The 22,870-nt window shown below is 41.7% G+C and overlaps 1 protein-coding gene across 1 annotated transcript in view; it reads left to right on the top strand.

Annotated features, from left to right (window-relative positions):
- The first annotated feature begins 274 nt into the window (after positions 1-274).
- The window catches only part of LOC126175156 (zinc carboxypeptidase-like), a 61,935-nt gene continuing 39,339 nt past the window's right edge, over positions 275-22,870 (top strand). The window contains exons 1-3 of the mRNA XM_049921733.1: positions 275-286; positions 12,651-12,813; positions 16,094-16,230. Of these exons, the coding sequence (XP_049777690.1) occupies positions 12,658-12,813; positions 16,094-16,230 (293 nt within the window). The 5' untranslated portion in view covers positions 275-286; positions 12,651-12,657. The remainder of the gene's footprint in view (positions 287-12,650; positions 12,814-16,093; positions 16,231-22,870) is intronic.

Below are 22,870 nucleotides of genomic sequence, written 5' to 3'. Positions count from 1 at the left end.
CCACACAATTCTTGAAACAGGTTTGGCGTTTTAAAAACTAATAATCGTGTCATCCATACAATAAGACCAGTCGCTTTGTATCTAGCACGTATATTTTGTGAACTGATTTCACAATGAATGGACAAGTGATTCTCAGGTATTGATTAGCTAGCACTTGAAGATATCAGGAGAACGTGCTCGAATGACCCTGTGGCCTAATGGCTGCTCAGGTGACGATAAGACGTCCGGTCCACTATAAAAATACCACGGAGCCGAGATTTCGCAAGCACACGGACCTGCTGCTACAGTAAGTATGAACTTCCTTCACCGTATCTTTATATGTCTGCAAAATGGATTAGATTTACGAGAACTGAGTTTCTACTTTTGCATTGAAATACCTAATTTACTGATGTTAGTGACCGTATTCGGCAGAATAATAGTATCTCTTCTCAAAAAATGAATTTTTCTTAAAATTTCTAATAGAATTGTCAGAAGATGTAAGTTTTCGTAGGTCTGATAATCCCCAGTGCGGGCACTATTTGTAGCGAGATTCTCTGCGAACAATGTTTTGTTTCTATTGGTGACATTGAGTCGTGTAGGATACAACTGTAGCAACAGCTTAGAAAGAAACTTGATTCATTGTATCCACTTTTGTGATAAAGAGCAATTAGAGCATGAGTATTTATCTACCACTCTAAGCAATTTTCTTCTATAAACAGAGACCCATAACTCTTGTGTCACTTTACCAGCGCCACACTTCCATTCTGGGGACAACACAGACGAACTCAGTCACCTCGCATTTCTCTCTGAAATCAACTTTAAGACACATTTCAGATTTTCAGAGCCGTTGTCATGGAAAATAAATTTATCAGTGAAAATCACGCCTCTTAATAACGTTTCCCGTAGCAAGTCTACTACAGGTTCGGGCAAATAAAAGTGGCCTGGAGAACAGGGTTTCCGAATACAAAGAAACACAGCAGAGGACAGAAACTACAGGAGACGTTGAAAATGACCACGATTCATCTCTTTGCACTTCTGGGCCCTAGTCAGCAAGCTGTTGGAGGCGGATCGAAGTTGGGCTGCTGGAATTGCTGCAGTCTCATCCGAAATGATCAGCTGCAGTTCTTGAAGACTCCGAGGGTTGTTGCGGTACACCTTACACTGGTGAGCCCTCCACTCTAAGTAATCGCATACGGACAAATCAGGTGACCTGGGTGGCCAAGGTTCGGTCGGCTAGCTGTATGGGTAGTTGCTCCAGTCTGTTGGAAGTAACTGTTTTTCCTCCTCCGCTAATGCCACCACAAATGGTTTCAAAATGTAGGCAATGTAACGCGCCGAAGTCAGCGTATGATGAAAGAAATTGGGACCAATAATGCGACATGGACACTGCACACCAACCACCAACCTTTCGACCATGCAGTGGTGTTTCGTGGAAGTTATACGGATTCTCCGCTGCCCAAAACTTGTGATTCTGTGACTTGACATAACCAATCAGGTGAAACCAGATAGAAAGAACAGGTTCATATCCAAGCCACTCATTGTTATCTCACTGAACAGCCGCTCGCGAAACTGGAGGCGCTGAGCAGCATCTGCTGGTTCTAATGCATGAACAACAGACACTCGCTAGGAATGCATATGCAGGTCCAGGTGGAGTTTTTGTCCGTATGATCGCCATGATATGCCGGTCTCTTCCGGCAGGCTTCGGGATGATTTGATAGGACTCTGAAGCATCTTCTGGTGAACTACAAGCAGATTTCGGAATGTTTTTTGACTTGCTGAAAACAGATCCCGTCCGACGCCATTTTCGAATCAAGCGTTGCATGGCACTCTTCGCTGGCACTTTGACACCATTAAACTTATCAGCAAACAACTGACCACACCGTTTCCACGACTTTTTTGTCATGTAATTTCCCACAGCGAACATCTGCTGCTTCACTGTGAGTACCATCGTCCCTTTTGTACTGATCCACTCACACTGACACAGTCCACACTACCGAGCGTGGTGGCGTACTGGTTAGCACACTGGACTCGCATTCGGCAGGACGATGGTTCAATCCCGCGTCCGGCCATCCTGATTTAGGTTTCCCACGATTTCCCTCATTCGCTCCAGGCAAATGCCGGGATGGTTCCTTTGAAAGGGCACTCCTTCCTTCACCGTCATTCCCTAATCCGATGAGACCGATGACTTCGCTGTTTGGTCTCTACTCCCAAACAACCCAGCCCAACCCCAACAGTCCACACTACGCTCTGAACCGGAATGGCTCTTGACCTCCTAGCAACAAGTAGTCCGGAGATAATAACGAACGTAAAAATGGGTATAGGGATTAGTGAACACAGGGTTGTCGTAGCAGACTGAATACAATCCTCGTAAACAAAAGAAAAATATATCTATTCAAGGAAGCAGATAAAAATTCGCTTGAAGCCTTCCTGAGAGACAATCTCTACTCCTCCAAATTAATAATTTATGTGCAGAGCAGATGTAGCTTGAATTTAAAGAAATAGTATCTACAGCAACTGAGAGACTTATACCAAATAAAGTAACAATCGGCGAAGCTAATCCCCCATGGTACATAAAACAGGTCAGAACACTGTTGCAGAAACAACGAAAAAAGTATGCCAAATTTATACGAACGTGAAATCCCCAAGATTGGCGACCTTTTGCAGAAGCTCGGAATGTAGCACGGACTGCAACGCGAGACCCTTATAATACATTTCGCAACGAAACTTTATTTCGAAACCTGGCTCAAAACCGGAAGAGACTCTGGTCGTATATAAAGTATGCTAGCGGCCAGCTAAAATCAGTGTCGTCTCTGCATGATAGCAAAAGAAATGCAATCGTGTCAGTGCTGTCAAGGCAGAGTTACTAAACATAGCTCTCCGAAATTCCTTCACCAATGAGAAGGAAGTACATATTCCAGGAATCGAATCAAGAACAGATGCCAGCATGAGTAACTTAGAAGTAGATGTTCTCAGAGTAGTGAAGCAACTTAAATCATTTAACAAAAACAAGTCTTTCGGTTCAGAATGTGCACCAATTAGGTTCCTTTCAGAGTGTGCTGGTGCAATAGCTCCATAATTAACGATCATATATAACCGTTCGCTCCACGAAAGATCCGTACCCAGCGACTGGAAACTTGTACAGCTCGCACCAATATTCAAGAAAGGCAATAGCAGTAATTTACTAAATTACATGCTCATATTATTAACGTCAATATGCAGCAAAAGTTTGAACATATGTTGTGTTTGAACACTGACAATTATGTCGAAGAGAGCGCTCTACTGACACTCAAAATGGTTCAAATGGCTATAAGCACTGTGGGACTTAACATCTACATCTACATCTTCGTGATTACTCTTCTATTCACAATAAAGTGCCTGGCAGAAGGTTCAATGAACCACCTTCAAGCTGTCTCTCTACCGTTCCACTCACGAACGGCACGCGGGAAAAACGAGCACTTAAATTTTTCTGTGCGAGCCCTGATTTGTCTTATTTTATCGTGATGATCATTTCTCCCTATGTAGGTGGGTGCCAACAGAATGTTTTCGCAATCGCAGTTAAAAACTGGTGATTGAAATTTCCTGAGAAGACCCCGCTGCAACGAAAAACGCCTTTGTTTTAATGATTGCCACTCCAATTGACGTGTCGTGTCTGTGGCACTATCTCCCCTATTTTGCAATGATACAAAACGAGCTGCCCTTCTTTGTACTTGTTCGATGTCATCCGTCAGTCCCAAGTGATGTGGATCCCACACCCCACAGCAATACTCCAGAACAGGTCGGACAAGCGTGGTGTAAGCAGTCTCTATAGTAGACCTGCTGCACCTTCTAAGTGTTCTGCCAATGGATCGAAGTCTTTGGTTTTCTCTACCCACAATATTATCTATGTAATCGTTCCAATTTAGGTTATTTGTAACTGTAATCCCTAAGTATTTAGTTGAATTTAGCCTTCAGATTTGTGTGACTTATCGCGTAATCGAATTTTAGCTGATTTCCTCTAGTACTCATGTGAATAACTTCACACTTTACCTTATTCAAGGTCAACTGCCACTTTTTGCACCATACAGATATCTTATCTAAATCATTTTGCAAGTCGTTTTGATCATCTGATGACTTTACAAGACGGTAAATGACAGCATCATCTGCAAACAATCTAAGACAGCTACTCAAATTGTCTCCTAAGTCGTTAATATAGATCAGGAACAATAGAGGGCCTAAAACACTTCCTTGGGGAACGTCGGATATTACTTCAGTTTTACTCGGTGACTTTCCGTCTATTACTACGAACTGTGACCCTTCTGACAGGAAATCACGAATCCAGTCATTCAACTGAGCCGTTACTCCGTAGGCACGCAGTTTGCTTAGAAGACGCTTGTGAGGAACGGTGTCGACAGCCTTCTGGAAATCTAAAAATATGGAATCAATTTGACATCCCCTGTCGATAGCACTTACTACTTCATGAGTATAAAGACCCATTTATGTTTCACTAGAACGTTATTTTCTGAAACCGTGCTGACTACGTGTCAATAAATCTTTTTCTTCGAGTTACTTCATAATGTTCGAATACAGTATATGTCCCAAAACCCTGCAGCAAATTGAGTTAGTGATATAGACCTGTAATGCAGCGGATTACTCCTACTTCCCTTTTTGGGTATTGACTTGAGCAATTTTCCAGTCTTTAGGTACGGATCTTTGTGTGAGCGAGTGGTTGTATATAATTGCTAAATATGGAGCTATTTTATCAGCATACTCTGAAAGGAACCTGACTGATATACTATCTGGACCGGAGGCCTTGCCTTTATTAAGTGATGTAAGCTGCTTCGTTACACCGAGGATATCTACTTCTATGTTTCTCATCAGCACAGGTTTTCACTCGTCGCTGCTGGTACCGCATCAAGTCCCGGTGCAGTTGATATCATCAGTTTCTCCCCTTTCCTTTCCTTTCTTCCCATTCCACCTTCAATTTACATAATAGAGATCTGACACATCGGTCATTCTCTTCATTAGTGCAACTTTTTCAGGCAATTCATTTTGGGGTTTACTGGGCTCTTTAACATATAGTTCCTTTCATTTACCGTGTTGTACGTTAAGGCTTCTCTGACAGGTGTTCGTCTGCTGAACTGAAACAGCAGACTAAATTTCGGAAAGCACAAAACACACTGTGCTTTTTCTGCCAATATAGTGTTTAGCAACTTCCTACTGAAATGCTAAACATAAAAACAGCACAGCCAGTGTACTCCGATGAGCGGAAACCTTATGGCCACGGTCCTGGGGGAGGCAGACTGTCGCTCGTGGCGTTATCGACTCATAATCAGGTAAGGGAAGCACACGGGGTGTCCCAGGAGGAAAGGCCAGTAGTCAGGGCTGTGACAAGAACGATAATTTGAAACAAAAAAAAATTCTTATGGACGTATGCTCTATTCCAAATTGTTTCCAAGACAGAATGAAACTCGTGTATATAGTTATTTAGTTTCTGTAGTATTGAATACGTCGAAGGGTTTACACATGTACACACCGGCAACAGTTAATAAACATTACATCAAGCGTTTCTCAGAGTATTAATTGAAAAATACATATTTTAAACATATTCACTTCTAAGCATTATTGTACACGTTACAATACATGATATAAAGTTCACAATAGACGTTCAAATCTCCCATAGTTAACTTCAGAGTGTTACCGCTCTCTTCGAAGAACATGTTGCCTTGCTTGTGCGAGTGCCTCTGCATGTTCCCTGTTGAGGGTAGCAACGTCCATGATGCGACCAGTCAGCTCACCTTGAGAACTCAGTTTTTGTTTCTACATTTCAGACCATCGAACACCATAAGCAAAAATCTAATGGCTTAATATCTGGCGGTCTTGCTGACCAGTTACTTGTACTATCACGACAAATCCAGTGATTAAGGTGAAGTTCCCCCCCCCCCCCCCCCTCCGGGAATCATGGACCTTGCCGTTGGTGGGGAGGCTTGCGTGCCTCAGCGATACAGATGGCCGTACCGTAGGTGCAACCACATCGGAGGGGTATCTGTTGAGAGGCAAGACAAACATGTGGTTCCTGAAGAGGGGCAGCAGCCTTTTCAGTAGTTGCAGGGGCAACAGTCTGGATGATTGACTGATCTGGCCTTGTAACCCTAACCAAAACAGCCTTGCTGTGCTGGTACTTCGAACGGCTGAAAGCAAGGGGAAACTACGGCCGTAATTTTTCCCGAGGGCATGCAGCTTTACTGTATGGTTAAATGATGATGGCGTCCTCTTGGGTAAAATATTCCGGAGGTACAATAGTCCCCTATTCGGATCTCCGGGCGGGGACTACTCAAGAGGACGTCGTTATCAGGAGAAAGAAAACTGGCGTTCTACATATCGGAGCGTGGAATGTCAGATCCCTTAATCGGGCAGGTAGGTTAGAAAATTTAAAAAGGGAAACGGGTAGATTAAAGTTAGATATAGTGGGAATTAGTGAAGCTCGGTGGCAGGAGGAACAAGACATTTAATCAGGTGAATACAGGGTTATAAATACAGCATCAAATATGGGTAATGAAGGAGTAGGTTTAAGAATGAATAAAAAATAGGAGTGCGGGTAAGCTACTACAAACAGCTTAGTGAACGCATTATTGTGGCCAAGATAGATACGACGCCCACTCCTACTACAGTAGTACAAGTTTATATGCCAACTAGCTCTGCAGATGATGAAAAAACAGATGAAATGTATGATGAGACAAAAGAAATTATTCAGGTAGTGAAGGGAGACGAAAATTTAATAGTCATGGGTGACTGGAATTCGAGAGTAGGAAAAGGGAGAGAAGGAAACATAGTAGGAGAATATGGATTGGGGGTAAGAAATGAAAGAGGGAGCCGTCTGGTAGAATTTTGCACAGAGCATAACCAAATCATAGCTAATACTTGGTTCAAGAATCATAAAAGAAGGTTGTATACATGGAAGAAGCCTGGAGACACTAAAAGGTATCCGATAGATTATATAATGGTAAGACAGAGATTTAGGAACCAGGTTTTAAATTGTAAGACATTTCCAGGGGCAGATGTGGACTCTGACCACAATCTATTGGTTATGAACTGTACATTAAAACTGAAGAAACTGCAAAAAGGTGGGAATTTAAGGAGATGGGACCTGGATAAACTGACTAAACCAGAGGTTGTACAGAGTTTCAGGGAGAGCATAAGGGAACAATTGTCACGAATGGGGGAAAGAAATACAGTAGAAGAAGAATGGGCTGCTCTGAGGGATGAAGTAGTGGAGGCAGCAGAGGATCAAGTAGATGAAAAGACGAGGGCTAGTAGAAATCCTTGGGTAACAGAAGAAATATTGAATTTAACTGATGAAAGGAGGAAATATAAAAATGCAGTAAATGAAGCAGGCAAAAAGGAATACAAACGTCTCAAAAATGAGATCGACAGAAAGTGCAAAATGGCTAAGCAGGGACGGCTAGAGGACAAATGTAAGGCTGCAGAGGCTTATCTCAATAGGGGTAAGATAGATACTGCCTACAGGAAAATTAAAGAAACCTTTGGAGGAAAGAGAACCACTTATATGACTATCAAGAGCACAGATGGAAACCCAGTTCTAAGCAAAGAAGGGAAAGCAGAAAGGTGGAAGGAGTATGTAGAGGCTTTATACGTACAAGGGCGATGTACTTGAGGACAATATTATGGAAGTGGAAGAGGATGTAGATGAAGATGAAATGGTGGATGCGATACTGCGTGAAGAGTTTGACAGAGCACTGAAAGACCTAAGTTGAAACAAGGCCCCGGGAGTGGACAACATTCCATTAGAACTACTGATGGCCTTGGGACAGCCACTCCTGACAAGACTCTAGCATCTGGTGAGCAAGATGTATGAGACAGGTGAAATACCCTCAGACTTCAAGAAGAATATATTATAATTCCAATACCAAAGAAAGCAGGTGTTGACAGATGTTAAAATTACCAAACTATCAGCTTAATAAGTCACAGATGCAAAATACTAACGCGAATTCTTTACAGACGAATGGGAAAACTGGTAGAAGCCGACCTCGGTGAAGATCAGTTTAGATTCCGTAGAAATATTGGTACACGTGAGGCAATACTAACCTTACGACGTATCTTAGAAGAAAGATTAAGGAAAGGCAAACCTACGTTTCTAGCATTAGTAAACTTAGAGAAAGCTTTTGACAATTTTGACTGGAATACTCTCAAATTCTAAAGGACGCAGGTGTAGAATACAGGGAGCGAAAGGCTATTAACAATTTGTACAAAAACCAGATTGCAGTTATAAGAGTCGAGAGGCATGAAAGGGAAGCAGTGGTTGGGAAGGGAGTGAGACAGGGTTGTAGTCTCTACCCGATGTTATTCAATCTGTATATTGAGCAAGCAGTAAAGGAAACAAAAGAAAAATTCGGAGAAGGTATTAAAATCCATGGAGAAGAAATATAAACTTTGGGGTTCGCCGATGACATTGTAATTCTGTCAGAGACAGCAAAGGACTTGGAAGAGTAGTTGGACGGACTGGACAGTGTCTTGAAAGGAGGATATAAGATGAACATCAACAAAAGCAAAACGAGGGTAATGGAATGTAGTCGAATTAAGTCGGGTGATTCTGAGAGAATTAGATGAGGAAATGAGACACTTAAAGTAGTAAAGGAGTTTTGCAATTTGGGAATCAAAATAACTGATGATGGTCGAAGTAGAGAGGATATAAAATGTAGACTGGCAATGGCAAGGAAAGCGTTTCTCAAGAAGAGGAATTTGTTAACATCGAGTATAGATTTAAGTGTCAGGAAGTCGTTTCTGAAAGTATTTGTATGGAGTGTAGCCATGTATGGAATTGAAAAATGGACAATAAATGGTTTGGACAAGAAGAGAATAGAAGCTTTAGATATATGGTGCTACAGAAGAATGCTGAAGATTAGATGGGTAGATCACATAACTAATGAGGAGGTATTGAATAGAATTGGGGAGAAGAGGAGTTTGTGGCACAACTTCACTAGAAGAAGGGACCGGCTGGTAGGACACGTTCTGAGGCATGAAGGGATCACAAGGTTAGCATTGGAGGGCAGCGTGGAGGGTAAAAATCGTAGAGGAAGACCAAGAGATGAATACACTAAGCAGATTCAAAAGGATGTAGGTTGTAGTAAGTAATGGGAGGTGAAGAAGCTTGCACAGGATAGAGTAGCATGGAGAACTGCGTCAAACCAGTCTCAGTACTGATGACCACAACAACAACAAGGTGAGGTACATAAGTGCACCCCGTTAGTTCACAAATTAATGGATATTAAATGAAACTATTTCGAATAGGGCATATGACCAAATGGAGTATATTTTGCTTCAAATGAGCGTTTCTGTCACATCCCTGAATATTGAGCATTCCTCTTGGAACATCTTACGTAAGAGGAAAAGAGACAGGTGGGGATTTGTGAGAGCAACTATTAAATTGGCAACTGAGGAAATTCATTGACGGAAGTGGGTGACAAAGGACAGTTTGTCGTGGCCCTACGAATGGTAAAAAGTAATAGGAGAACAACGAAGCTTGTGGGCTGCTAGCGTGCTACTGCTGTGAGAATCCATGGAAAGTGACTGAACGATGTTCAAATCACAAGTGGCAGACAAAGTTTTGGACGCCCACGCCTCATCACAGAACATGTTAGCAACATCTGCGCTGTGCAAAGCAGGGTCGGCGGCGATCTGTGGCAGATCTGACGCCAGAGTACATTCGTGGTGCAGGAACTGTTCAGCGCTCACTGTTGAACCTGTGGCTCCGCTTCAGAGCACTCCTGTGTTTTCGCATGTTGACTCAAAGACAACTTCAGTTGCGGTTCCAGTTGGCATGGCATCACTGAGATTGAAGGCAGATCAAAGGACACATGTCGCCTAGTCAGAGGAATGAAATTTATTTTTATACTAGGCCGCCATTCGCATGAAAGGCTGCTGGAAACATGCACTGCGCCGACGAGGCAGTCCCTGTCGACGTCGGTATCATGCTATGGGGGGCATTCGCCTGGGTTTCCATGGTACCACAGGTGATACGCATTATTCATTTCTTTGGCTCAAATGTTGTACAGCAATGTTTGTGATCTGACGGAATCTGTAGTCGAGGTTTGGATTCGAAGACTACTTTACTGGGCTGCAGGAAATATTACTCGAGGATCCAGAAAACTGTATTTCATAGCTTTCAGTAACCGCTATATTCAGTGTGATGCAGGCTGCTGCCTGATAACAGTTACGAGATGTACCCAATATACGGTCGTCATTTCAGATATTTTACTAAATTGCGAACCTACGTTTCACTATTGCTGATGGAGTTCATGAATTTTGATCAACAATATAAAAAATACTTTAACATCACAAGTAGACACCTTCATAAAAGCTACCTGCAGAGGTAGTAAAAACAATCGTTAGCAGTGTGCATCGTAACACGAATAGAAATTTATAAGGATTTCATAGTATTGTCTTTCTTCTTATTAGGGCTACCTTTGCAGTTTATATTAAAAAAAGGAGAGAGAAACATGTTCTTCATACAAATAGCCTTATTGGTTCGCCAAAATATTCTCCATTAAAAGTTATACTTTTTGCATTCGTTCAAATCTATCAATTCCTTGTTTTCCTCTGTTAAATAATAAACTGTTCGACCTGGTGCGTAGCAGCTATCATTCTTGTGATGAAGACTGATGGGACGTTTTCTGTTGTTTCCCAGTTTCCGTCCGTGGCGTGTGGCGAACAAATTGTTGTATACGATTTAGCGTGATCTGTTCGTTGAAAGCCTAAAGCAGTGCTCGCGATTTGTTCAGTTTAACGCAACAAGCAAGTCATATTTTTCTTAGAAGTGCTTCACAAACGAACCACGTTTGTTGGTTTCGGTTCTTCTTGAAACACCCATACAACTGATCGCTACTTAGTTTCCCACTCGAACGAATAAATTTTGCATTTCCTCGGCAGAATTTTCTGTGTATTTCTTTACACTGATTGGCACGAACCGGATTCTGAGCTACACTGAAGTTTTACAGACCCAACTGGGAACTGGAGTGAATTGAGTTATAATTTCTTTGTCAGTTATTGAAGCAAAGTTGGGCGAGACACCAAGCAACAGAATATTTCGAATGCTGAAATCAATTAAATTCGTCACCTCATTTTTCGCTACGAGGAATTGATAACACTACAGATACAATAACAACTACAGATCTACAGATCTACAGGTTTCGTAGGTGACCTGCTCATTTGGCTAAACTCAAAATTTATCACGTATTTGTAAGGGTTATGGCGATGCAATATTATAATTCATTGAATCGACTGTTTCCTAAAATAACATTGGTTAAACAAATTCTGGAGGACAAAGATCATGTTTTACATACACAACTGTAACTGAAATGTATCAGTGAAATTAATATTACTAAAACTTCAATCATAAAATTATATTCTCCGTAATTGCGCAAATATTAAACATCTAAGACCAGTTTTGGAGTCAGCACAAGAATTCCTTCAAGACGAGACATTTTAGACATCAATTCGCAGTTGTTTTAAATCTCGAAAAAATTCTTGTTTTGCTTAAATGGCAGACCGAAGTGTCAAAAAAAAATAGTCACTCAGATATGGTTGCTACCACAGTAAAATAGATTCCGACCATTCTAATATCCGAAGGGAAAACTCTTTTAAGCTAATACTAATGTATTTTAAAGCATCACTAGACGTCTTGCAGCTTAATTCTACTATAAATTATGTATTTATATTTCGTATTGGTGACCTCACTTCATTTAAACCGCTGGGGAGATGGATGTTTGCAAATAAATTTTAAAGAGACTCCAGAATGTAGTTCAGCTTGAATATTTGTAGATGTGTGGTAGGTTGTATAGACCAACAATAGTTTTATTTCTGAATAGCTTCTAAGAGTAGGTTGACAACAGTGGCAAAATATGGCCGATGGTTGTTGTTACTGTGAACTTGTATTGTGAACTGTGTTTATGAAGTGAATACTATGGTATGGTTACATGATTCTGAATAATTAACTTTCCATAGCTTGTAGCACATAGTATAAATGAACTCTAGAAATATACTCCTGGAATAGACTAAAGCTAGTTTAATTCATCATACATTATTGATAAAATCCGTAAGCTAGATTTGGGCAGCATTGAATAGGGGCTGTGACTTCATTTTTTGTCAACCCCGAGTATAGAAAAGTCACGAAATGATTAAGAAAAGTCGAATAAACCTCAGTCTTGAACCTGAATAAGGATTTATCTCTATGAAAGTACCTCTGCACCAAATTTCTCCAAAGAATTGTAAACAACCTTTTCTGAAGGTGATTGATTACCATAATCTGAATGATGCTATTCAAACCGTTGCTGCTTAGTTACACCGGTACGAAACTCATTAAAAATTATTCAACAAAAGCATTCGAGTGAAATTTTCACTTTTCCAGAATAGTGTTTATTGAAATACTGCATATGATCATATTATATGGCTAATTTCCTGGCAGCCATCATTTAAAAAAGTAACAAATGGCGAATTTTAAAACAATAGTATTTTAAGATAATAGTAATGTCAAATCTCAATAACGCTGTCTAGTGTTTGTTTTAAAAGCTTAAATAAGACCCCTGGGTGTTTCTTTGATTCCTACGGGTTCATTACTGTTAGTCACTAGTCCAACATCACAATGATTGCTGCAGCGTAGCGAAGGACACTGGTTCCAGTTTCAGGATGCTGTGGAGAGTTGCGTTGTTAGTGTTGGCGGCGCTGTCGCTGGCAGCTGGGGAGCCCCGGCGATTCGACGGCCACCGCGTGTACCGCGTGGTGCCCACCAACAAGCACCACGTCCAGTTTCTCAACGAGCTCGCCAGCAAGTACTACAATGACGTAAGTAAACTCTGCTGACGGTAGTTTAAAATACACTGACTGTTCTCGCATAATTTTTAATCTATCCGTGCTACTGCTTCTTTTCGGTCTCATTTACAAGCTCGTGATGTAGACTTTTCGATTGATTGACTTCCTTCTACGAATCACTCGTGAAATATGTTCGCTAAAAAGGATCTAATACTAGCTTTAGTATATAACCAATGCACAGAGCCATTTCTTAGAAAGAATGGTATTCGACTGTTTTGTTGTGCTGCACTGCGCAGAAGGTTTCCTTCTGGTTGTTATCTTTGGCTCTACGAAAGCAATAGTAAGGTACTAATATCTTACAAGTAATGTGAATAATATAGCAATGATATTAAAATACGCAACTGCCAGTTTTTTTGCATCCCATTAATCTGAACTCCAGTGTACAGCACTAATTCAGTTGTAGGGGGAATAGAGAAAACATGGCCTTGTTCATGAAACTATTTTTACTTGTAATTGCCAGCATTGTTTTAATGGAAACAGAGGACAAGTCTAATAGAATGTGAATATCACATGAAATACCATTGACCAGTTCGTTACATTAAAGAAATTGTCGGTCAAGCTGATGCGTGAGGTGAATTGCTCAAATATTTATGATGTTTGACAAAGTTTCAGATAGGAATCGTATTTTGCGACTGTTGTGAACAAATAAAACCAGGTATTTACTCAAGTTAGAACTATAACGGAATCGCAGCATTTTGGTATATATCTGTCGCTATAAATAGCTGTTCATAAAATTATTGAAACATTAACTACAGAATTTAAGAATAGGGGAATAAATCTTACAGAGAAGGAAAAAGGCGACTGACTACCATATGATTCACTATAGAGTCCCTGTGACCCGATTCTGAGGTAAGCAGAAACATTTATTACGAAAGAAATAGAACGACTGAAATAATTTACATAAATGTCCCCAATAGAGCTGACATGTTGGTTTGTACCAACTGAAGAGCTGAACAACTGCGCTCATAGATGCAGAAAAACTATAATACTACACAGACCAGAACGTGAAAACACATTCAAAACTATAGGCCAAGGTAACTTAAAAGTGATATGACGTGTAGTTGTTTCAACTTCGAGAATGTACGACGCGGGAGATCACAAAAAAAAAAAAAACAAAAAAAAACAAAGGAGTTTTAGAGATAAAAATGCATCACTTAGCGTACGTACTGTTACGTATTTATGTTTTACTCGTTGTCAGGTAGCACTTTGTACAGAACTCGAATGAATGGAAGTAAAACAGTGCGCATAAGGCTCTTCATTCGGGGCGGCCACATTGTCCGTAGTTGCTCTACAGTCACTGAGGGCATTTTAATTCCGCCTCTGTAGCTACAGGAAAATGCGTGTTTTGTAGGGCTTCTCTTGTTGTCACAAAAGACGTCAGTTGAACAACAACTCGTTCTGACAATTAAGAATTACGAAAAATGTGAAACTGCTGAAAACAACGAGAACGCAAACAACACTGTAATATCATTGAACGCACACTTTGAGAGCTATGACCACCTGCCCATCTTCGCTAGTGTGAAACACATCTCTTCTACTGAACAAGTGCTGCTAGCTCTTAAGGTATGCAGTTTAGAGCCCTTGTTTACTAAACATAATTTTCTTGCTTTGAGGAAAGGAACCTGTCTCTAAAGTTTGTTGGTGTTTCTTGGGACACCCTGTTTACAAGATGATTCAAAATTCCTTTAACCGGATTCTAAAGGTTGCAGAAGACACTTAGCAGACGAAGGTTTGGTAAGGAAAACCGTCTTACGATACGCATATAGCGGGGACTATGAGCTCTTACCTGTGTGTTACACACGGCATGGGCAATGTTTCGAATACTTGTCCTCGGCTTTGTTGTACGTCACGAAGGACGTGCAGCGCGCCCATGGAGCGCCACAGCCAACCCTCCTAATTTCGAACGTCCCAGAATTCTCACAGCCGTTGTAGTCGGACGAAGGCGTTGAGTGGCGTCATAATTACAGCAGGGATTGACGACGGCGCCCTCTTCTCAGACTGTGAAGTGGGACATTTGAAACTGATCCAGTCTTCGAACGGCTGATTTCCGGACACGGTTCTCTTATCAAAACTTAATCTGCTAAGTACCCTCTACAGTTCCAAGAAGCCTGTAACAGGAATTTTGTATCAGCCTTCATAATTTCTAACGACTGTATTTAACAGAAAATTCCGAAGGAAGAGTCACGTAACTGTACCAGATATAGGCGAAGCCTTCGCAAGGTTGCGGCTTATGAGCAAACATAGCTAGTGTGCTACGTGCTCAGTAGTCTTTGACTTTTGAACTGAGCCGCACCAGTGCATACATTGATCTGCCACTGGTGCTGGTTTTTCTATAATGAAAGCACGTCCAACTGTCGTTAACGAACTATGGACTTACAGCGTGCATATCGAATTCAGTGTTCACCGAAATTTCATAATAAAACTGCTTTGCTACAGTGATAACGAACCTGTCTCTGGATAACCTCTACCACATACGTACTTCAGAATGTGTACATCAAACACGCCGCAAGGGACACACGCAGTTGGCACGAAAGCGCGGAACAAAACACGTTCTTCTTCCGAAAGCTAACTGTTCCGGCTTTTTCTGTGTTATGTCGATGAAACCAGTATTTATGCTTCCTCGTTAAATATTTTCGTTTTTACGTATTACTTTTATCATTACTACCATTGCGTAAAATTTAAATAAGGAAGAACAAACACATAAACTTACTAAGAAACTTATCAAAATGCGACATCATAAAGGGAACTGCTTAGTGCTGAATTAAGTATTTGTCAGAGAGAAAACCTTCACAAAACAAAACATTTACAAAACAAAACATCTGTAACTGGGTACTGAAAATAAATTCACAACTTATAGAACACAATGATGCTAGAGGGAAAACAAAGCTTTTTTGTGATGACAGCGTCAACTTGTACAAGCATTCTCTTAAATTTTTCAATATGATTCGTCTTCCTTTAGTTTGTAAAGAATTCTTAATAGCATTGTATGTGTGTCCCAAAGCATAATGATAAAGTAATAATTTTTAAAAGTGCGTTATTAGCCTACCTCTAACAGTGTGAGCCTGTTGCTGATCCGCCGCTTTTTTTTCCACTTCCAAAAACGTTCGCCACTTTCCCAGTCTAGAAGTGAGGCAGCTGCCAGCAGTGTATCTCCCACAATATAAACAACACTAAATTTCATGGTGAAAGCTACTGTGATGCATATAGTTTCTAAAATGAATTACAAGAGCGGCGATTTTTGTTTCCAAAACAGATCCTGTTCTGGAAGGACGCCAGTGTCGCCAACAGAACGGCAGACGTGATGGTATCGCCGGAATTGCAAAACAGCTTTCTGGAGGCACTCGAAAAGAAGGGTATGAAGTCTTCTGTCTACGTAGAAGACGTGCAAAAGTAAGTCTATTTAACAGTATTAGTTTTCTCACTTTGTGTTAGGGGTGGCAGCACGTATACAGTACAAAACATCAACGCGAACCGTGAGCGCACCAGTGGCGCTCCTCTTAATATATCCGATCACTGTCACTCCTAAAACGACGTCAATGTTATCGCAACGGTCGTGCAAATGGAAGCTTTGCGACGGATGGGGAGAAGTGATTAGATGACTTAACTCAAGAACCTCTTAGTGCTACAGCAAGTGTTCCGGTTCGAGTACCATTCGTAAAGATTAGCCTCTGACGAACGGTGAAAAACAGACATTTTGTTTCCGGAGAAATTATTAATTTGTGAGTTGTGATCGATATCAGTCGCTTTAAATATTTAATTCCGGACTTGTAGCATTTCTAGCGTAACTAAGCATTTAGAAATTGCTGCTAATCAAATTTTCACTGACGTTAATAAATGGTTTACGGCTAATTCACGGTCATTAAACTTTTAAAAGACCCACTATATGCAGTCGGAACCTGTAAGAGATTTCCTTCCAGAATTTGTATAACATATGAAGACATGCAAATCGAAGAGGTTGACAGTGTTAAATTTCTGGGCTACAACTCGATAATATATTCAGTTGGGGAGGGAATACCAAGAAATTGCTGAAGCGCCTAAACAGGTCCGTATCTGCAGGAGGCAGCTGTAGGATATATATATATATATATATATATATATATATATATATATACTCCTGGAAATGGAAAAAAGAACACATTGACACCGGTGTGTCAGACCCACCATACTTGCTCCGGACACTGCGAGAGGGCTGTACAAGCAATGATCACACGCACGGCACAGCGGACACACCAGGAACCGCGGTGTTGGCCGTCGAATGGCGCTAGCTGCGCAGCATTTGTGCACCGGCGCCGTCAGTGTCAGCCAGTTTGCCGTGGCATACGGAGCTCCATCGCAGTCTTTAACACTGGCAGCATGCCGCGACAGCGTGGACGTGAACCGTATGTGCAGCTGACGGACTTTGAGCGAGGGAGTATAGTGGGCATGCGGGAGGCCGGGTGGACGTACCGCCGAATTGCTCAACACGTGGGGCGTGAGGTCTCCACAGTACATCGATGTTGTCGCCAGTGGTCGGCGGAAGGTGCACGTGCCCGTCGACCTGGGACCGGACCGCAGCGACGCACGGATGCACGCCAAGACCGTAGGATCCTACGCAGTGCCGTAGGGGACCGCACCGCCACTTCCCAGCAAATTAGAGACACTGTTGCTCCTGGGGTATCGGCGAGGACCATTCGCAACCGTCTCCATGAAGCTGGGCTACGGTCCCGCACACCGTTAGGCCGTCTTCCGCTCACGCCCCAACATCGTGCAGCCCGCCTCCAGTGGTGTCGCGACAGGCGTGAATGGAGGGACGAATGGAGACGTGTCGTCTTCAGCGATGAGAGTCGCTTCTGCCTTGGTGCCAATGATGGTCGTATGCGTGTTTGGCGCCGTGCAGGTGAGCGCCACAATCAGGACTGCATACGACCGAGGCACACAGGGCCAACACCCGGCATCATGGTGTGGGGAGCGATCTCCTACATTGGCCGTACACCACTGGTGATCGTCGAGGGGACACTGAATAGTGCACGGTACATCCAAACCGTCATCGAACCCATCGTTCTACCATTCCTAGACCGGCAAGGGAACTTGCTGTTCCAACAGGACAATGCACGTCCGCATGTATCCCGTGCCACCCAACGTGCTCTAGAAGGTGTAAGTCAACTACCCTGGCCAGCAACATCTCCGGATCTGTCCCCATTGAGCATGTTTGGGACTGGATGAAGCGTCGTCTCACGCAGTCTGCACGTCCAGCACGAACGCTGGTCCAACTGAGGCGCCAGGTGGAAATGGCATAGCAAGCCGTTCCACAGGACTACATCCAGCATCTCTACGATCGTCTCCATGGGAGAATAGCAGCCTGCATTGCTGCGAAAGGTGGATATACACTGTACTAGTGCCGACATTGTGCATGGTCTGTTGCCTGTGTCTATGTGCCTGTGGTTCTGTCAGTGTGATCATGTGATGTATCTGACCCCAGGAATGTGTCAATAAAGTTTCCCCTTCCTGGGACAATGAATTCACGGTGTTCTTATTTCAATTTCCAGGAGTGTATATATAAACTTGTATAATTTGCTTACTTTCGTTTTATTATTCCATAACGAACCTGTGTTTCCAACCATAGCTCAATAAATAATGTCGATATTGGGGATACGAACAATTTACATAAAGACCTAAAACCACTTACGTTGGTTCGAGAAGGGTCCAATATTCAGGAACACGTATTTTCAATAAATTCCCAACAGCCATTAAAAACTTGGTTTCAGATAAAGTGCAGTTCAAGCGCAGTTTTAAAGTCTTTTTGACAGGCAATTCCTTCTACTCTGTAGATGAATATCTTGAGAGGGAATGTTAGACAAGCTCAAGTAAAAAAGTCTGTTAGATTTCGGTTTTGACAGCACTTAGCCACAACAGTCAAGATAAAATGTTTTGCGTATGATAAATTTATTTAATGCGCATGACTATGTTTCATTTTAACAGTGTATTAATTCTGTAAATATTAGCAATTCCAGTTTACTATAATGTATTCACCTATTTTGACAATCTCCTGACAAAGGATGTGGGTAGTGAGGATTATATTCAAATGTTTTATGTTTTTCATGTTACGCTTTCTGACTTGGTCCAGACCCACGAGAATCATCTCATTTTTGGGTTAGTATGACGTAAAAAGACAAGAATTATCACTGTAACAGTGCTCTTAGAATGAACAGGAGAGACAGAAGACCGGTATCGTCTGAACTCGTTCAAGAGCATACATACGATATGGGAAAGAGTATCTTGTATTACGAGGGATCTTCGAAAAGTAAGTTACACATTGTTATGGAAGAGCAAGTAAGGTTCATTAAACGCTGCACTACTCTTGAAATTGAAATAGGTGATTGACAATATTTTTCATCATACTGACCAAACTTTTGTAAACAAAGGGCGGAACGTTCTATCAATCGTTCAATTTCTCGACGATAAAATACCTCTTCTTGGTCACAGAGCCATTCGAGAACCACTGTGTGAACGTCCTCATCGCCGGAAAATCTGAAATTTCTGCGAATCTGTTCCGCAGATATACCTGAACATTTTTGTCTACGGTCGATGTCGGTGATCTTTCTTCTCCATCAGCAACACTTACGTCAGCGCTGCCCTGGTGAAATTACGGGCACCATTTTACTACGGCTGGAAAAAACAGGCAATTTGGTCCATATACTACCGAATTGCAAAATGTATCTGTGTGTAATTTAGATAATTTGCTCACAGGAATCGCACTGCGTCGCGTTTTTCTAGTTTGGAGAACGTTAGCAGTTACTGCCTAATTTCACTCTCACAGGTGTGATGCACCTGTTATCCATTGTTATGCTGTTGTGGTCTTCAGTCCACAGATTGGTTTGATGCAGCTCTCCACGCTGGTCCATGCTGTGGAAGCCTCTCCATTTTCCAGTAACTATTGCTTGCTACATCCTTCTGAATCTTCTTAGTGTATTCATATCTTGGTCCTCCTCTCCGATTTCTATCGTCCACGCTTCCCTCCAGTACTAAATTGGTGATCCCTTGAGGCCTCAGAACGTGTCCCACCATCCAATCCCTTTTTCTAGTCAAGTTGTGCCACAAATTCTTATTCTCCCCAGTGCTGTTCATTACCTGATCATTAGTTTTGTGATCTACCCATCTAATCTTCAGCATTCTTCTGTAGCACCACATTAAAAAGGTTTCTATTCTCTTCTTCTCTAAACTATTTATTGTCCATGTTTCAGATCCATAAATATCTGCACTCCATACAGATACTTTCAGAAAAGACTTCCTGACACTAAAATCTATACTCAGTGTTAACATCTATCTCTTCTTCAGCAACGCTTTGCTTGCCATCGTCCATCTACATTTTATAACCTCTCTACTTTGACCATTCTCAGTTATTTTACTACCGAAATAGCAAAACTGCTCTATTGCTTTAAGGGTCTCATTTCCTAATCAAATTCCCTCAGAATCACCTGATTTAATTCACTACATTCCATTATCCTCCTTTAGCTTCTATTGATGTTCATCTCATATCCTCCATTCAAGACAATGTTATTCTATTCAACTATTCTTCCAAGTCCTTTGCTGTATCTGACAGTATTGCAATGCTATCGGCAAACATCAGGGTTTTATTTTTTCTCCCTGGATTTTAATACATACTCTAAATTTTTCTTTGGTTTACTTTACTGTTTGTTGAATGTACAGATCGAATAACATCAGATATAGGTTACAACCCTGTCTCACTCCCTTCTCAACCATTGGTTGCCTTTCATGCCCCTCGACTCTCTGGTTTCTGTACAAAATGTAAACAGCCTTTCGCTCCCTGTATTTTACCCCTTCAGAATTTGAAAGAGAGTATTCCAGTCATCATTGTCAAAAGCTTTCTCTATGCATAGAAAAGCCAGAAACGTAAGTTTGCCTTTCCTTAATCTGCCCTTGGGACGGCCATTCCCTAGCCTGGCTGCTGTTAGTCTGTTCAATGGGGCTAGATGTCACAGAATGCTGCAAGGAGTCCATTGACTGTTGACGGATGTCTTCTAAGGTAAGTCGTAGGGTCAGTACTGCCTCGCATGTTCCTACATTTCTACCTAATCCAAACTGATCGTCCCCGACGTCGGCTTTCACCAGTTTGTCCGTTCGTCTGTAAAGAATTCGTGTTAGTATTTTGCAGCCTTGACTTATGAAAGTGGTAGTTTGCTAATTTTCGCACCTGTCAACACCTGCTTTCTTTGGAATTGGAATTATTGTATTCCTCTTGAAGTCTGAGGGTATTTCGCCTGTCTCGAACGTCTTGCTCACCAGATGGTAGAGTTTCGTCATGGCCGGCTCTCCCAAGACTATCAGTAGCTCTAACGGAATGTTACCTACTCCCGGGGCCTTTTTTCGACTTAGGTCTTTCTGTGCTCTGTCAATTTCTTCCCGCAGTATCATGTCTCCCATTTCATCTTTATCTACGACCTCTTCCATTTCCATGATATTGCCCTCAAGTATATCGCTCTTTTCTACACCCTCTGTATACTCCTTCCACCTTTCGGTTTTGCTTTCTTTCCTGGGGACTGGTTTTCCATCTGAGCTCTTGATATTCACACAGGTGGTTCTCTTTTCTCCAAAGGTCTCTTTATCTTTGTCTTCTAGCCATTCCCGCTTGGCCGTTTTGCACTTCGATCTAATTTTTGAGACGTTTGTATTCCTTTTCGACTGCATCATTTACTGCATTTTTATATTTCCTCCTTTCATCAAATGAATTCAGTATCTCTTCTGATACCCACCGATTTCTACTAGCCCTCGACCTTTTACTACTTCATCCTCTGCTGCCTTCACTATTTCTTTCCTCAAAGCTACCCACTCTTCTTCTACTGTATTCCTTTTCCCTGTTCTTGTCAATCGTTCTCTAATGCTCCATCTGCACATCTCTACAACCACTAGTTATTTCAGTTTATCCAGGTCCCATCTCCTTAAAATTCTACCTTTCTGCAGTTTCTTCAGTTTTTATCTACAGTTCATAACCAATATATTGTGGTCAGAGTCCACATCTGTCCCCGGAAATGTCTTACAATTTAAAACTTGGTTCCTAAATCTCAGTTTTCGATTACAGAGTCAATATGAAACCTTCCGGTGTCCCTAGTTCTCTTCCAGGTGCATAACCTTCTTTCCTGATTGTTAAACCATGTGTTAGCGATGATTAAGTTATGCTCTGTGCAAAATTCTACCAGGCGGATTCTTCTTTCATTCCTTATCCCCAGTCCGTATTCACGTAATATTTTTCCTTCCCTTCAATTTCCTTCTATCGAATTCCAGTCCCCCATGACTACTAAATTGTCATCTCCCTTAACTATTTTAATTATTTCTTTTATCTCATCATACATTTCTTCAGTCACTTCGTTATCTGCGGAGCTTGTTGGCATATAAACTTGTTCAACTGTGGTAGGCGTGGGGTTCGTGTCAATCGTGGCTACAATAATGCGTTCACTGTATCATTCGTAGTAGCTTATCTGCGTTCCTATTTTTTTCATTATTAAACCTACTCCTGCAATACCCCTATTTGATTTTGTATTTATCACCCTGTATAGACCTGACCGGAAGTCCTGTTCCTCCTGGCACCGAACTTCACTAATTCCACTATATCTAATTTTAACCCATCAGTTTTCGTTTTTAAATTTTCTAAACTACCTGATCGATTAAGGGGTCTGACTTTCCACACTCCGATCCGTAGAACGCCAGTTTTGTTTCTCCTCATAACTACTTCTTCCTGAGTATTCTCCGCCTGGAATATTTTACCCAATAGGAAGACATCATCATTTAATCATACAATAAAGCTGCATGCCCTCGGGAAAAATTACGGTTGTAGTTTCCCCTTACTTTCAGCCGTTGCTAGTACCAGCTAAGCAATGCTGTTTTGGTTGATGTTACAAGGCTACTTCAGTCAATCATCCCGACTATTGCCCCTGCAACTACTGAAAAGACTGTTGCCCCTCTTCGGGAACCACATGTTAGTCTGGCCGCCTCAACAGATACGCCTCCGTTGCGGCTGTACCTACGGCGTGGTTAC

This window comes from Schistocerca cancellata, chromosome 3 (assembly GCF_023864275.1).
Source record: "Schistocerca cancellata isolate TAMUIC-IGC-003103 chromosome 3, iqSchCanc2.1, whole genome shotgun sequence".
NCBI classification, from domain to species: Eukaryota; Metazoa; Arthropoda; class Insecta; order Orthoptera; family Acrididae; genus Schistocerca; species Schistocerca cancellata.
Note: the sequence above shows the minus strand (reverse complement) of the source record. Positions and strands in the feature narration are given on the sequence as shown.